The 18,290-nt window shown below is 44.1% G+C and overlaps 1 protein-coding gene across 1 annotated transcript in view; it reads right to left on the bottom strand.

The window, feature by feature from the left end:
• Positions 1-15,961, bottom strand: part of LOC121681926 (gamma-aminobutyric acid receptor subunit alpha-2) — a 35,075-nt gene extending 19,114 nt beyond the window's left edge. The window contains exons 1-6 of the mRNA XM_042061887.1: positions 15,667-15,961; positions 15,128-15,213; positions 13,363-13,478; positions 7,313-7,380; positions 2,395-2,615; positions 412-494 (exon numbers count right to left, since the gene is read on the bottom strand). Of these exons, the coding sequence (XP_041917821.1) occupies positions 412-494; positions 2,395-2,615; positions 7,313-7,380; positions 13,363-13,478; positions 15,128-15,198 (559 nt within the window). The 5' untranslated portion in view covers positions 15,199-15,213; positions 15,667-15,961. The remainder of the gene's footprint in view (positions 1-411; positions 495-2,394; positions 2,616-7,312; positions 7,381-13,362; positions 13,479-15,127; positions 15,214-15,666) is intronic.
• Between the last annotated feature and the right edge of the window lie 2,329 nt (positions 15,962-18,290).

Below are 18,290 nucleotides of genomic sequence, written 5' to 3' on the forward strand. Positions count from 1 at the left end.
GGACGCATTCACTCAATCTGACATTTGATGTCAGGACCCAGTTACAAATTAGCACCCATCGGATTTTTTGGGAGATGGTAACACTATTTATATCAGGGAACTGCACAGTAGGCATTTCCCCCGATTTGAATGATGAACTTTTATCATTGATCTAATTTCCATAACAGTACCTGTCAAGGCATATAGATCTCTAACTACGAGCCAGATGTTTAGTATGGCAGGGCTATGAATTTACCATAGCACATTACTGGAAGAGTAAACCTGTCCCTAGCACAAGTTATGATGATAAATAAACTTCGCCCAAATTCATTAGGGAAGGCTGTATAAACTTTGGGTTGTTGTGCTTTAAATATTAATTACAGTCGTAGCATAACAGTATGCGTTGGAAGGTGTGTGCAGAGGGTAGCTTACAGCTGCCAAATTTGAGAGGGCAGGAATGGAAGTCCATGGGGAAGTCCTCAAGGTGCATCGGGCATTCTGCATGCACTGTCAACCTATGGCAGACAGAGAAAGAGAGAAGGGGGGAGAGAGAGAGAGAAAGAGAGAGAGATAGAAGGGGAGAAAGAGAGAGATAGAAGGGGAGAGAGAAAGAAGGAGAGAGAGAGAGAGAGAGAAAGAGGGATGGTGGAGATGAGAAGTGATAACAAGTGAGAGTGTGAGAGCAAAGAGATTTGTATTGTACACATCATAATTAATTCATAGCTTACAACCACCTCAACAAAATCACAGTGGAAAGGACACATCTGATGCCTTTGACAAAAGTGATGCATTGAGATGTTGGCTAAGACACATGCGCCTCGTCCACAGGGTAACTCTGGGGAAATTTGCCTGCCCTAGTCTCCCAGCATGTTCCTCTAAAGTCAGTCAATTCGGCCGGTGGCACAAAGGCCCTCCGTGACATCTGCAGAGACTCACTACTCAGAATAATAGCTCCTGTCACAAGTAACGGCCTGCCACTAGCTCTGCACTAAATCACTCTCTTATTGATTCAGGAGCACTTTAACATTTTCAGCTTCTGCCCGGGCAGAAGGAAGGGGAAAGAAGGCAATTTCAGGTGCAGAGGAAAAGCCAAAAAAGGAAGCCAGAGCGAAAGTAGAGGACTATGACTCAGGGTGCCCTTTAAATGTTAAGCAAGGATCAAACAAAAGCATGTTCCCATTAGAGTATAACTACTTTTTGGAGCGGTCATGTTTTCATTTAAAACATGGTGCTGTAAGGGTCCTGACATTCCTGATAATCCTTTCAATCATATGTGGACTTTTGATCAGCTACTCTGCTTCATGGATGTGTGGGGCCTACTGTGGGCCTATTGTGGGCCTACTGTCACATGCTTGTCCACAGGATAGGAATATTACATTGAAGTGAAACTTTTCCATATTAAAGGGACACCAGGCAACGTTTTGCGTTAATTAATCATCTTTGTAAGTCGGTATATGGTTAAATTATTCATTACAGAGCGAAAGAAGACTCTCTTACCGGCCCCTACTACATGTAGGAAGAATACCCCGCTTGCAAGTTTGGTGTATCTAACCCGCCGACCTTCAGTCTCACAAACTCTCAGACATCGCGAGAAGCAGGATCAGTTTACATCCTGCATCCTCAGCACAGAGGCAGGCTAACGAAACGCTAGCGATTGTTGCAAACGTGTGTATAATGGCAGAGCCAGCGAAGAAGCAGCGAAAACCCTTGACGGAAGATGCAAAGAAAAGGAAAAGAGCTTCAGACCGAGCGAGGGCTCGCACACGTATCGACATGTACAGACGCTAGGGGGAGCTTCGTAGAGAAAAAGCATCAGGCTTTCCTGGTGTCCCTTTAAGCCGAGTCAAATGTATTACTGTAGGTCTACAAGGGTTCTATAATCAAATGTTATATTTTCAACAGTGTGCAAAGAGCTTCACGATTTCCTTTTTCCCCTCATTGGTTCTGAAAAGTGGTTCTCACAGTGCTTTTATCCAATTAATTATGTTTTACAGTGCAGTGTAGATGGACAGAGTTACCTAACCCAGGCAACTTATTACCAAACAAATCCCATGTTAGTTATGGAAAAGTTCTCTCAATGTTTTCGTCACCTGTCTGATTTGGCTGTGACGTACAGCCACCCGGCAGCATAGACAGGGCATTGTTCTAGGGGAGCTTAGATGGAAGTCGGCTGGATATGCACATGAATGGGGCTAAAACCTGAACCTAGGCCTATACCTTCATTACGCCTGCTCCCTTAGAGTAAGGAGAAAAGTGTATAATTATCGTTATGCCTGCTTTCTATTATTCTCATTAATGATATTCCATTACCTCAATTACTCCATACAATTACGTCAGGCAGTTTGGATAAAAGCATGGACTGCATGAACCTGAATCTATTGCTAGCAACAGTGAGATCTCCACTCTCCACCGTACCTCATTGTGTAGAGCAGGGTGCCGTCATCCTGGATTCTCAGTAGCTTGTTGGGCATCGTCATGTTGTGGGCAACCGATTTCTTGCCATTGTGGAAGAAGGTGTCTGGTGTCCAGATCTTGCTGGCCATGAGGTTGTTGAGGCGCAAGATGTTCATGGGCCCATCGAATTTGAGCCTCTCGTCCTTCCAACTTTGGCGGAAGAAGACATCTATTGTGTACTCCTGTCAGGTCAGACATGAGGCCATTATTCAATCGTCACCGTGACCATCCATCAGCAACTCAGTCACGGCTGTCAAAACAACGCCACTGAAAAACACATCATATCTTGCTCATAACTCTCCCGCTATGATTTCGTGCTGATCACCTCCCACCCCTATATGTTCCTGTGGCTCCTGCAGGTTTATGTGGGGGGCCATTATCAAGCAGCGGCGCATGTTACAGCACACAGCATAAAAAAACACAAACACACTGTCATGTGCACTTTCTGAAACGGCTACAAAAGCCTGCCCCAGTCCATAAAAATGCACACGCTCGACGTCACACGTTACGCAAACGACACCAGTGGGGGCAGTGAAACAGCACACAGGATAAACGAGCCCCTTTTTTTTATGAGTGCGGGCGTGCGGCAGGCCGCTGGAGACGGGGCGGAGGGGTTATTTAACAGGTGCAGTCTGGCGCACGCTCTCCGCACCTCGCTCCTCGCTCCGCACCCCGCTCTGCTGATGTGTCCCCAACTGACGCGCTTGTGCCGGGTCCCGGCCGAGGCCCTGGGGCCAAGAGTGCAATTCAGAAGCCAAACAAGCCACGGCCCTCTTTGCCCTTCCGCCCCCTTCTCTTCCTCCTTTCCTCTCCTCCCCTCCCCTCCTCCTCTCTCTCTGCTTCACTTCATCCTCCACTCCATTCTTACAGCACACACGCTCTCTGTGTTGCTCAGAGGCAAACCCCATTAATAGGCATGCATGATGGCTGGCTGTGTGTTTGAGCGCGGATGTGTGTGTTCATATGTGAGTGTGTGTGTATGTGCGCATGCATGTGTGTATATGTATACAGTGGACTTACAAAGTACTTAAACTCAAACTCAAATTATAATTGTCATTTATCGCAATTTCCCCAATACTGCCAACTTTTGGCCATCATGAAAAAAATAAATAAGACATAAAAACCTACAATCTCTATCACACAATCTCTCTTCTTCTCTTTGTATGTATGTATGTGTCTATGTGCATTTTGTGTGTGTGTGTGTGTGTGTGTGTGTGTGTGTGTGTGAGTAAGTGTGCGTGTCTTTTCCTCCCTTGTGTCGGCGGGATGAGATAAACAGGAGCGCATGGCAAGGCAGCAGCCACAACAGTAGGGGGCTCCGCTGAGCTGGGGCCAAAAGGGAGACAAAAGCTGCCGCAGATCCATCATGGCCCGCTGCAGGCAGGGGGGGGGGGGGGGGTGCTGCCCGAGGTGTGGGGATCTTTATCATACATGTGGATGACAGCATCTTAAGAGACTAGAGGAGCTTAAGCATTTTTCATCCCGGCTTTGGCCGCCAGTGCTGCTCTGACAGAGCCCGATGAATGTCTGAGGCGCTATCGCGGGGAGACAAAACAGACATTCTACAGGAGGCAAATGGAGGGGCTGGCGGGGGTGGAGGGGAAAGGAGTGGGCGGGGGTTGGGTGGGGTGGGGTGGGGTGGGGTGGGGGACTTTATTTCTAGCTTATTGGTGAGGGACTTTGGACATTGGAACAGCTGTGGTATAGAGAGTAGAAGTACTGTAATCAGTTTACGCAGTGGAAAGAGGAGGAGTTCTATCCAGAGGAAATGAAAACGGCGAGAGCGCGTCCCTTTGAAATGAGGCATCCAGGCATAGGAACGGCGGCAGGCGCGGGCAAATGATCACTCTTAATGGCAGGGGGCCGCTGAAGCACCTGGAGCTGCTGTAGCGCTGGACACAGGAACCAGGGCTGTGCTAAATTGCTCCATAACCTCCTCGAGGTTGTTTACAAAATGCCATAGACTCACGCCTCATTAGGCTTCATTAAAGTGGCAACGCGGTCGCAGAGAGGAGGACTCAGGAACAGACGTAGGCCTAATGTGACGGGTCTGTACCAGCTTAGGGACGGATTCTGCCCACACTCGTCCATGGCTAGTCATCTGCTTTTGGTGCCTCTCCTTCCGTTTTTCACAGGAAAACTGCGGTGAAGGAGGGTCTTATAAAAGGAATAGTGAAGCTCATGTCTTTGTGGGTTTACTTGCTTGGTTCATGGGTCCACTGACTGTTGTGGCTTATTCAATCCGGTGTGGGCATTTTGCCAGCATTCAAGTTGGTTGACGTCTAGTTAGGATGCGTCTTTGAAATACTTTTTGAGACAGCTATGGGGGAAGTCATTTATCAGCCGCTAAGATTCATTGAGTAAGCCATTTCTAACGTGTGCCGGTTAATAGGTGTGTGTATGAAACAGGACAGATGACTGATGAATGTTTTTGTGTCATGTTCGGAGTGGACTGGAGGGGACAGACGACTTTGCATGACTGAGAGGATCATTTTGATTAGGCTGCAGATGATTTATTGACACTGCTGCTTGCAATGAACTAAAGACCAAAAAAACTCCTGAAACAACAACATTGAAGGGCCCGTTTTCTATAAAAACAAAAATAGCATTTTAAGTTATTCATTAGATATAAAACTGCATCTGTGAAAGAGGACTAGTATGCGACCCTTGGTGGGGATGGAACCATTTCAGTGGCAGTAAACAGGTGACTAATGTGCTACCTGAATAAGAAATGGAGGAATATATACGAGCACGACAGAACAAGGCTGTTAAAAAAAGAGCCAATTTTGCCATTTGAAAACGAACGGAAAATATATCAAAGAGTGAGCGAGAGGAGGTTTTTCACAGCTGAACATCTATCTAGGAGGGAGGAAGGAGCGGGGGGAGGGTGGGAGGGTGGAAGTCAGTGAATGAGATGAGCTATGAGAAGAGGGCAAATCGCACAATAAGACAGACGGCACATATGGCCTATCTCTTTTACCCATTTACAGAGCATCAGAATGGAACACGGGCTACATCCTCCCCTCTGAATAAAGCATAGTAAGGAGCATCAGCTCACAAAAGAAATGGGAAGGCCCAAGGGGATATGTGCTGTAGCAGAATCAGGCAAGTGGGTTTAGGGGGTTGAGTTAACGTCTTCACAGAGGCTCACACTTAGAACTGCCATGCATTTGGTAAGAATGGCATTTCTGGACGATCCAGATATAAGAAATGCAGCATGTTTAACATTCCTTGAAATATACCGTACTTACAATCAAACTGAAAAGAAACCTCAGACTACAAAGAGACCTCATGCTGGTGTTGTCCTAGACTTATCAATCCTTACACCTAACAGTCAAACCTGACATTATGCAATACCTTTGTTTATTTATTAAGGGTGTAAAGGTATAAATATTCATACTGAACAATTTAGGTAAAAACATTTTCAATGTACCATATGCAGTTTTAAATAGCAATCAACAGTAGGCTTTTTTTGCGTGCGGACAATGTTTTAAATTTGAGTTCCCACACAAACATGTTAGTGTTTGACTGTACAGAGACTGGTCAGCTTAGTTAATTAACGGCAAAAAACATTTGACAACTTTTCAAAATATTATTCCTGCTCATATGTTGAGCATCAGCAATGTGGTCAGTGAATGTTAGACTAGCAGGCTTACTGCATCGAAAATGAACTTGACTTCAAGACTTCAACCATCAATCAATCAAGAGGTATGCACCAAATTGTGACAATTGTGTACTGTTACACCCCTAATATTTACAACAATAAATACAACATTCCTCAATATGGAAGTGGACTCCATAATTTTGCTTTACATCTTCACATGTGTTAGACAAGGTATCGCTGAATTCAGACACAGATCTTTTAAAGAGTACACACATCATCTCCTATTTGGTCAAAAAGGTTCTGGAATGTATGCAATCCTACTGACTCATCAACAGACAAGCTCAGGAGGTCTGGAGGATCATCCTCTCAAGTCAGGCACAATACAGAGCAAGGGCACTCAGAGAGCGCCGTCTCTCAGCCTTGCCATGCAGCTTCTCCCATTAGGGGCAATTAGTGGCCCCCTCAGTTTGTTTAGAGGGCAATCCAGATCTTTCTGTCTGTTGCACTGTGAAGATGTCGGAGAAAAAGACGACGAAAGCAAAAGGATCATGCGGGTGAATTAAGATGCTGAGTGCTATAATACCAGGTTCTTCATGCCTTACAGCTTCACGGCTGAAATTAATATGTAGCCACTAGCCAGATGTGTGTGTGGGGGGATGTGAGTTTGTGTGTGTGTGTGTGTGTGTGTGTGTGTGTGTGTGTGTGTAGGTGTGTGTGTGTGTGTGTGTGTGTGTGTGTGTGTGTGTGTGTGTTTAGACATGAGATCCATTCACATCAAACACACCCTGTTTTATCTGAAATTAATAATCAAATTAATTGCACAGGGGCTGTCAGATGCCAGAAAAGCGCTTTTCTTTTCAAGACTCCAGGAGAGGAGGAACGCCACACCCAGGATATGAGAACTGTCCTTCACCACACAGCTCATTATTGTGCTGCACAGTATTCTGAGACATGAATAGAGAACTATCCATCAACCAATACAAAACAAGGACTGAGAGGGAATTATGTGTTAAGCTCCACTCAGACAACACTCCAAATGTGTTAACTTGAAGAAACCACAGTAGATAATGTGCCCGTAATGGGCTTTCCTGTTGTTCTCATTTACTCACAAGCTATATTCTACTATCTCTCCCTTTGTACTTGACTTATGTATTTATTTGTGTAATAATTCTTTGCATACTTTATATAGTTGAACATGAGTGATTCAGTAGATACGTTTTAGGGTTTTAAATGTCAACACAGAGATAACAATAGAAAAGAAGGAGGAGCTCTTACCATGTCGGTGTCTGACACAGGGCCAAAGCTGGTGACGTAGATGTTTGTTTTCACCTCTGTTACCCGATCTACAATTAGAGGGGAGAGAGAAGACAAGGACAGAATAAGGAAAGAAAAACACCAACTGCGCCAATCTTCTCTTCCTTTTTCCCCTGAAACTTGAAACAACTTTAATGTCTTTCACTTTGCTGTTGTTCTTACACAATCACACCGTCGCCTCACAGACTGCCATGGCAGTTTGTCCATGACAACCAGCTATTCCAAGTAAATGGCTTCAACTCTGTGGTTTCCCCCTAGTTATCTTTTCATAACAAACCACAGGATTTGTCCTCTTTTCTTTGGGAGCTGCCCTGTGTCTTGATAGGTGCAGTTTTCTGCGGTTCACCAGCCTACATTTATGTTTGTCTGTCATGAAAATGTTTGCACCAGTGCTTGCCTGATCCAGAAGGCTCACTCGGCATCCCACTCCCCCCCCCCCACACACACCCCAACCAATCTTATTTATCCCCCTCTCCGACTCAAGACTCCCCTCCACTGTAAAGAGCTGTTCATTAGGCTAAACAAAGTGCTATCAAGCAGGAGAACTCGACCCAGCTCTCCCCCTTTATATGGCAGGAGGGAGGGGAGGGGAAAAAATCTACCTCCAGAGCCTATTCATTTACAAACCCATATAGATCAAATGGAACAGGCAATAAGGGTAATTTACACCGACTCCCAGCCATGCTGACGCATTTCTAATAGCACACTCCTCTAACTATGCGTGTGTGGGTATGTGTGTGCGTTTGTGTATATGTATGTGTGTCTATGTGTGGGTTTGTGAATGTGTGTGTGTGTGCAATAATCTGTGTGTGTGTGTGTGTTTGTGTGTATGTCTGAGTATATGTGTGGGTCTTTGTGACCATATGTGCAGACGTTTGTATAATATTAAACACCAAATGCTGCAGAAGCAAGGGGCCATCTATTTCATTTAAAAAAGGAGGGTGCGCCCGACCATCGACTTCCCCAAAGTGATTTAGAGACACAGGAGGGAATGAAAGGTTGCAACAAGACAACTAATGAGTGCTGTCATCTAATTGTCTTATGAAGAAATATGACCTGGTTACTCTGCAAACAAACAAACACACACACACACACACACACACACACACACACACACACACACACACACACACCTAATAAAAACAAATAATAAAAGCATGTTGCACATGTCTGATATGCACATACACACACACAAAGCTTAAATACAAAGCAACTGCCTTCAGGGATTTTGATGCAATTTACTATTAAAAAAATCTAGAGTGCATTCAATGCCCGAGGATGCTAGTCTGCTTTATTAATAGATATGTAATGTAGGTTGGTTTATTCATGGCAGAGAATCCTCAGAACTGCTTTGAAAGACCTTGATGCCTCTGTGTTTTTCACCTCACCCCTTAGTATTCATATATGCCCAGAAATATCAAAATCTGCCAGGACAGATGGAGATGACGGGTGTGCCTGTTTCTTTCCAAGTCAAAATGAGGGGTTGCTGAAGAAACAACAACGATGTATTAGGAGGTTGGGGGGAGGATGAGACGAGACTAGACATTCCATGAGAACTCCCACTTTCAAAACAGCGGATGCTCAAACGTTTATGCCTCCAAACCCAAAGAGAGAGAGAGAGTGTGTGTGTGTGTGTGTGTGGGGGGGGGGGTTGTCTGCCATAACAGATGAGCTGAGGGTGGCTGCGGGCCTGCCTGAATTTAAATTTCCAGCGGCGGGCTGGGTCCTTCTGGGACAAGCGCAGGCACCAAGGTTCTGGGGACTGGGTGGGGGGTTGGGTTGGAAAGGGGGTGGAATTTAGATGGCGAATATGAGTGTGTGTGTGTCTGTGTGTTGGGGGGGGGGGTCTGGTCGGTTGGTTTTGCATGTACTACCTTAATAGGAGCAGCACACACACACACATGGTAATGCATGCACACACACACACACGCACACACACACACACACACACACACACACACACACTCAGGTACACACTCTCACACACACATGGTAATGCATGCACCCTGTCTGCGCTTCAGTTAGAGCCAGCTGACAAACGTGGACACCTGCACCTCTCTCACCTGCTGCCAATTCGCCCGCGCAGGCAAACACTCCAACCACCCCTAATGATCCCGCTCCAGCTTATGGACGAGAGCATGCCAACATCCATTTAAGTCTTAAATAATAACCAACAACACATCCCTCTGGCATAGCTCAGCCCTTACAATGCAAGTACTGTATTTCCACTGATTGGCCATGGTTTCTAAATTAGAGCTGCACATAACTGCTCTAGTAACTGACTTCTTTTTATATTTACAAAAATTGCTCTCCAAAGCAAATTCTCTGCATTCGATGTTCAAAACCATTTACAAGTTGTCCTGAAGGTGCCCTTAGCTTCTGTAAGTATGTTATGGTACCGTCTCAGTCTGTTGCACTGGCCTTGTATTCCCAAATGAAGAGTCTGCAGTCGTACCACCACATCCCCCTCTACCCTCTCCAGGCACCTTGCCCCCCCCCCCCATGAGACTCCTGTGTGGAGTTTTTATTGTGCTGCTTCACACCATCATTCACTTCCTATCATCGATTAACAGTCCCCTCCTACGCTGTTTATCATCATCCTGCAATTGGGTGCCTGATACCTGCTGGGCTGGGGAACCGGCGACAAAAATCACCTTCAGCTCAATCAATAGCCCACTCTTGAGGACAAAATAATAATGAAAGGGCCGTCCTATGCTGCCCTGAAATGTGATTTTTATTAGATCATTAAATCCCCTGACCGGTGCTGATAACTGCACCGCTCGGCCAATGTTGAGGGATTGCTCTCTGATTCGCTCGCAAACCTTAATCACCCCGAGGAGGCGCTGCTGCCCATGCCATCTGAGCGTGTGCCAAAGACAGAGGTGAGTGTGTGTGTGTGTGTGTGGGAGGGGGGGGGGGGGTCTGTGGACCCTTTCACCTTTTCAAAGACAAATATTTCACTCACAACCTTTCCATGCCTTCATGAAAGCTGATCAACTGTGATGGCCATTCTGTGATTGGATAATCAGGGATAATGACACCACATTTCCTCTGACTGCAACCACAACATCTCATCTCCCCCATCTGCCCCACAGTATATTTAAGTCACAATTACATAGTGAGCAACCACAGGAAATCTGTTCTTTACTCGAAAAACAGGACATTTACTTTTAAATCATGTGGCAGAAAAACACAAAGCAATTTACAGAGTTCCCACTCTAAGTCAAATGTAAAATTCCATGACTTTTCCCTGACCATTTGGGAAATAAATGGGCATTGAAAGAACAAAGTAGGGCTGACCACAACCACTCAAGCGAGCACAGTAATGGAAAAAGCTAATAACATGATAATCACAGATGCTGTGTGGAAATATATTTGTGTTAATGTATTTTGGCAAGTACATTTTCATCTGCTCAAACAAAATTCCCTGATATTCCCTGACTTTATCCCAAAAATGATATATTTCCCCCAACTTTCCATTTTTGGAATAGACTTCTATGATATTCAAGAAATTCCATGACCCGTGGGAACTGAGCATAGCATAAATAATCTCTCTAACCACTGTGAAGAAATGAAAATGTCATATCAACTCTTCCAAAATGTCATAGCGATATTACTACTGTACATCTTATGATATCTCGGGTCTGAGAGGCAAGACAAAATACGAGAGCCTTTGATCTCTTCCCAAGATTGTGGGACACCTGAAAACGGACTGACACTGAAAAAAAAAAAAAAAGTTACACTAAGCAGCCCTGTGGGGACAAGAGATGGTCAAAGTACATCTGTGTACACTGATGATGGAGAAAGTCCATCTATGTACCCTAATAGTGGATTCTACAACACGCACACACACACACACACACACACACACACACACACACACACACACACACACACATACACACACACACACACTTTCTGTATTCAGTCTCAGATGAGCTTGACATATGGGCAATATGCTCACTTGGCCCTGAGTGCTTTGAAGTTGACCAAACCATACTATGTGACAGACCATCAAGCACCATTGGCTTCACCTGCGTCTATCTAAACGATGTATCACAGATGATGTTCTATAAATCCTTTGCTGAAGTGGACATGGCAATCAGTTAGTAGAAGACTAGAGCTTGAGTTCGTACCAACAGATTACCATGACTACCACATGTTTACTGGGTACATCGTGACAACTCCTATAAATACCTCCACGTTAGTATCCTACACAATTATGGCTCTCTTTTCAAGGCTGTGTTTTCACAGCATGCAAACATGAAGCAATGCTGGTGAAGCCGCTCATCAGTTTAAATGAAATGAGGTGAAGTCAATGGAGCTTCAGCCGTGAATTTGTTTCATTTCATCAGCCCGCCTCACACTACTCAAGCTCTGGCCGTGGCATCTAAATGTCAGCCATGTTTGTGGCCAAGTTGGATTGAGTGTGGATGAGCTGCCATACCACCTCAACCTGGCCGGGCTGCTACCGCCGTTACCGCTGCTGCTGGTGCTGCTGGTGATGACTCGTCACTCTTGCGCTCGTGGCACTTTGATTGGTTTCTCCGATGGATGGGGCGGCCCTGCGTCAGGGTGAGTAAGAGGCTGAGCTCCTGACAGACTGCCAGACAAACCCAATCACTTCACGTCTGTTTTCCCTTCCTCTCCTCGTCTGGATGGACACAAGCGCTTGTGTCTTTTAATGTGCACCGTTTGGCTGCTCTCGCATCGCAACAATTTAATTTGCTCTCGTTAGCTTTAAGTAATAAATGATGGTTGAGACAGGGGGCTGGGCCTGAGTCAGTTCAGCTGAGTATAAAATAAGCAAGGGTCACTTCTCTAAAAGCAATGTGTCTGGGCTGTCAGTTAAAACATTCAAATCAGCTGACTGCACTGCTTTGGGATGACCTCCCAATCAGATGTGCCTCTTAGGATTGACCCTTCACATTGACCACATGGATCAAGTACAAACGACAGTGTCCAATCAACTAACGAGAGATCTAAAGGGAGCTTACTAGACCCTAATGATGACCCCAGAGTGCTAATGGTCAGGCTTGGTGGGGGGGTCAAAGTGTGCAAGGAGGCAAGACAGGAAGATGAATGGCCTGGGAGAGCCAGTGGGACAGTGGAGCTGTGAAATGGACACTAAGCCTCATTCTTTTTCTTTTTTCTCTTTCTTTCTGTTTCGTTTTCTTTATTTTTTATAGCACAAGTTTTAATGCAGCAGTGGGAGGTTATGAATAACAAAGGCGGTTTACAGCTCCAGTAAAAACACAGATCTTTGCCTGTGTTTGAACTCTTGCCATTCCTTATTTATGATGTTTGGTCATCTCAAACTTGAGCTGATGCTTTTGGCACTAGCCTAAACGTAAATGGACGGAACAGAGTTTGACTATTGTCAATGTACAAGGATACAAGGATACAAGGAAGTTTATTGTCACATGCATATAGTTACTGGAAGTAAGAAATGCAGTGAAATTATGTCTGGTGTTAGCCTATTTGTGCATTAATGGGGGGGGGGGGGGGGGGGGGTGAAAAGTGCAGTAGAAGAGGGGTTTAGTAGATTAAGTGGCAAGGGCTGCATAAGAAAGGTGGGGGAGGATTGGGATTGGGGGGGGGGGCACCAACAAGGAGCACCCAAGAGCAACAGGGGCAAGGAAAAACTCCCTTACCAAGGAAGAAACCTTGGGCAGATCCACGGCTCAAGGAGCTTACCCAACTGCCAGGGGTCTTGGTGTGTGTGTTGGGGGGATAACAAGGGAGATGGGATAGTGTGCTGTGTATGTGGGGAGAGGGCAGTGTGCAATATGTGTGTTTATGTATATGTGTTTACATAACTAGATAGTTCAAATTGCCACCAGTAGTAAAATAAGTGAAATGTGTCAAATGGGAACAATATCACCAGGTCTCATTTGCTAGATAAACTAAATGGTTACTCCACACAGAGAATGTAATGAAAAAAAAAAAACAATGGCTTAAACAGAGTAATGTAATTGGCACAACTCAGCACAGCAGGTTCCGTGTCTTACCTCCAAGGCCAGGTCTCAGTCGATTATCGTAGCCATCCAGAAGTCTATCCAGGATCCGTGTAAAGAGTGTGATGTTGTTCTTGAAGGCATCTGTACTGGCGTCACCAGAAATCGACCTAAAAGGGATTTTGATACGTGTTAACCAGTTGTTCATGAAGGTTACCTACAGCAAAAATGTGAAAAACCTGTATTGTTAAGTACTGTTATTACATCATCATGACATGGCAATACCCATTATGGGGTTGGTCTGGTAAGGGCCTATTTTTTTTAATAATTATACTATTATTGATTTATTAAGCAGATCGACCAACAGTGTTAGACAGACAGGAGAAACATTTTCGGCCAGACTCAAAATTCAGTCAACAAGGTTTGCTTCCTACGCAGATGCATTAGTGAACGTGCCAAACCCTTCTAAAGCCTTTCTCTGTGTCCTGTAAACGAGTCTTCCTTCCACTGCAAATTGCTGATGTGTAAGTTACAAGCACTTTAAAGCACAATGACTCCTGTACACCATTACTCCTGTAGAACGCCATGCTATATGCTATAAGAGTCTGAGGGATAATGGCAGCTAATTAATGAGAATTATTGGTACATTCAGCAAGGTTTGTGTAATATGTTACTATAGTCACCTGCCTATATATAATTAACACAATGCCTTGTCTAGCCTATGGTGACTGATGCCGTTTTGGGTTTCAAGAGAAAAGTGGTAAATATGCAACACAATTAGAATATGTGTTGCCAACAATAGCCCATTTTCTCAAAGCTTGTTTTTCATATAAAGTCGATTAGAATGATTCCCCATAAAACTTTGACATCTATGCAAAAATGTATAAAATGTCAAAGTTTGTAATGAAATTAGAACATGTAGGCTACTATTGGTAGATAAGTATCCCTCTAACATCTGGTGTCTTGTTCCATGATTAACAGCTAGGTCATATTCGTGCTTCAAAACAGTTATTTCTAATCACAATTTCATTGTTAAATAGCCTAATGTAAATAGCCTAATGAAAAACATTACAGCTTGACATTTGAGTGCGACATTTTGTTTCTGATCAAAACTAACGAGGTAGTTAACTTTGCTGGAGGTCAAGTGAAATGATTTCTGAATAGGTAAAGGTAATCTGCTCAGGTAAAAGTCACACTTTCTTCGCACACGCTGGCGCTCTGAGGCTGGAGGTGACTAGCGCGGACCGTGTCGTTTTTAAGTGTGTGTAGGCTACTGTGTAACATTTTAAGGTAGAGATGTATGGGTGATGTATCCAACGCAGCAAGTTGACGAAATAGGCAATTATAAATTAATAAACAAACGACCAAACAAACAAATAAAAAAACATTTGAACCTTACCGCTTGGCCAGCAATCAATGTTGTATTTGTGAAACGCGCCAGGCACTTTACTATCAGATCTGACAAAACTCAGTCAACGTGCACTTGATGAAACGGGGCTCCCTCCTAATATTCAATAGGCTACTCCTCACACTCCTCTCTCAGCGAAGCTGAAATCTGCCTCCACCTAGAGAAATCGTTCAGGTCCCAGGAGTGCGGGACTTGATACTATAGCCTACCATACTGCTTATGATTGTCATTCAAACAAACAAAAGCTTACCAGAAAAAAGTGACGTGACCTTTAAAATGAAGTGTAATTACTGTAATGTGTATCAAGACAGGAATCTGGACTAAGGACAAACTTGATGGGCTGACGCTGTAGGCTATTAACACTCATGGTTAACACTTTCTTTTCTCGCTGAATTGAAATGAAATGCTTACCTTGAGTGCAAAAGCACAGCTAAGGACAGACAGAAGAACAGATGGCAGAATATGATCACCCTCTCCCTCATTGCTGGTTTGAACACCTACAGAAAATAGAGCGGAACGGGGGAAAGCCGTTGAATTATTACACTTTCAGTAGTATTTATACTTACTGACAGTTAAGAATGATCTACTAGTAAGCTACAATTATATTTGACGTAAACAATTTATTTTTTCTGTTAATGTCAAAAAATGTAGGCTATTTTGGTGGACAGCCATTACATTCATATTTGCAACACGTTAACAAAGACCACTTGATATGCATTGACTGCCACTGAATTTCCAGGCGTTGCATGGTAATTTCCTTTAAAAAAAAAAAAAAAACCCGCCTCCGTCCAAAACAAATACAGCTTGTGGATGAGTGTCAAACACTCACGTGTCGGCTACCTCTTCAAATATTCTCCAAATGCACTGCAATGTAGATCTTAAGATCCGCTCATTGTTGTCAGCACGCAAAGCCCTGGAATTAAGTGAAACAAGAGTATGAAAATGCTCACCTGTTGGATAAGCTGCTTATCTTTGTTTTCCCCCCCAATCCAAACACTGAAGATATGAAAGTTGAGCTCAACAGCTCACGGCACTGATGGTTTCAGTGAGGTGTCGGTGAAGATTTCAAGAGAGCGCGCAACTGCAAACAGGGCGAGCCGTATTATAGTCTACTTCCAGTGCCAATCTCATACATTCCTACTGGAGACCCACGTTTCCAAGTCTTAAAAATAAACAACGGTTATCACCTTCTCTGTCTAACCCCAACTCCAACTCACGGCACAAAGTGGCTCACCTCTGGTTGAGTCTCACTGAGTCCACAATACATATTTTGCGCGTGAGATGGAAGAAAAACTACAAAGAAAGAGCCGCCCGTTGACAACAGGGTCCTAAAGGCAGTGTGTTCAGTGCAATGAGCCTTTTCTGCAAATCAAGATTGTGACGGAATGAGGTAATGTTGAGGGGTAGTTAGTTACTATGGGGATTTCACAATCATTCAAAACGATATTAATGTTTTATTGTTAATAATACATGATGGTGGAGATGACGATTATGTTGATGATGATGGCCATGGTGTGTCTGATGATACCAAAGAGACGAATCCTTAATGGTGATGGTAATCATGGTGGTATTGTGAAGAATTTTGGCAGAGATACTAAGAGTTATTCCAACAGCATGTTGGTTAACAAATTAAACAAAATAATATGGGTTCTAATGGATACAATTCTGCACCCATCCCCAAAAATATGTACAATGCAGAGTTTTGATGTTGCATACACTGTAGACTAGTGTTTTATAGAATAGTCAATGGAGAAATAAAGTATATGTGGGAGACATTTGGATTAGTTTGTTTTTATTATATTGGGATAGCCTAGTTCTACTATTGTATATATATATATATATATATATATATATATATATATATATATATATATATATATATATATATATAATAAAGGTGTGTGTGTGGGCGTGCATTTGTGTGAGTGTACATGCGTGTGTGTGTGTGTGTGACAGAGAGAGAGAGAGAGAGAGAGTGTGTGTGTGTATGTTTACAAATATAGCAGTACGTAAAGCACATGTGTAGACAGCACTGCATATGGTGCGTGTGTTTGTATGTGTATACGTGGTGTGTACATGCGTGTGCGTGTTTGTATGCGCATACGTGGTGTGTACATGCGTGTGTGTGTGTGTGTGTGAGTTTGTGTGTGTGTGTGTGTGTGTTTATGCGCTGCATATGGTGCATGTGTTTGTATGTGCGTACGTGGTGTGTACATGCGTGTGTGTGTGTGTGTGTGTGTATGCGCTGCATATGGTGCGTGTGTTTGTATGTGTGAACGTGGTGTGTACATGCGTGTTTGTGTGTGTATGTATGCATCGCATATGGTGCATGTGTTTGTATGTGCGTATACGTGGTGTGTACATGCGTGTGTGTGTGTGTGTGTGTGTATGCGTTGCATATGGTGTGTGTGTTTGTATGTGTGTACGTGGTGTGCATACTGTATATGCTGCATACTGCATGGTTGGAGGACTGGAGAAATCACTGACACAGGCCAACATCTTAATCTGGGAAATCTGCTATAAACATCCCCATGCTCCCGAGGAGAGTTGTAATATTTTATGTGTTTGCTTGCCTCCACTGTTCTGAGAATTTATGCATTGTTGAAAGACAGACGCATAAATAAGGCCCCACACACAATGAGTTCCAAGCGGAGTAAATCAAAGCGACCTGACAACCAGTCAGCCTAATGGAGCAAGCGCAGGTTGCCAACAAATATTCCCCTCATCCCGCAGAATGTCTGTGTCCTGAGTCCAGCGGTTTCACTGTAAAGCCTCCCAAGACAGGCTCGGCTTTTCTGAGTTTCTTGTGGACGTCTGAGGAGAGGGCAGGTGGTGCTGTGCTCACGCGCTGCCCAACTGCGCAGTCGGCAGATTTATTTCCCAGCCTCCCACTAAATCACCTCAGGATGATCATTGATCAAGCACTAACGATTAAACTCTAATTTAGCTTATGTGTCCCGCAGTCCTAGCTTAAATATTTCAGCATGCCTTCTTCAGGTCCTGCAGCACAGGAGTTGGCTTGTGTTGCCGGTGTTTTTGCATGTTGTGTGAAAGTAACAGTGAGATTAAACAGTTCCCATCGCCTGCCAGTGTCCCTGAATTAAGTTAGTAATGAGAAAAACAGTGCAGGGGAATGCCATTATTGCAAATGGCATGTCTATGTTTGCCCAGAGTAGAATACTACCATAATAAATGATTGTAATGGAGCTCATCTGCAGAGAGAGAGAGAGATAGAAAGAGAAAGAGAGAGAAAAGAGAGAGAAAGAGAAGGTGAAAGTGAGAGAGGGATATAGGGGAGGGAGAGAGGGATGGACAGGATGATATCTAGCTTTCCTCTTTGACTGAGCAGTGTTCAACCTGTACTCTAATGGCTGCTAACACCATTTTCATTCATTTCATTGACGTGGCTATACATCACCTGTGCTAAGAATAGGACTCATCACAATGTTTCAAAACACTTAACTCCTGCACAAGCACGTCCGGAGCGTAATTGAGGCCCACATCTCAGCGTGACTTTTGTTTAGGCTCACGACGATAAAATGTTAACGATAAGGAGATCACTCAGCCTGACGGA

Source organism: Alosa sapidissima, chromosome 14 (genome assembly GCF_018492685.1).
Source record: "Alosa sapidissima isolate fAloSap1 chromosome 14, fAloSap1.pri, whole genome shotgun sequence".
NCBI lineage: Eukaryota > Metazoa > Chordata > Actinopteri > Clupeiformes > Clupeidae > Alosa > Alosa sapidissima.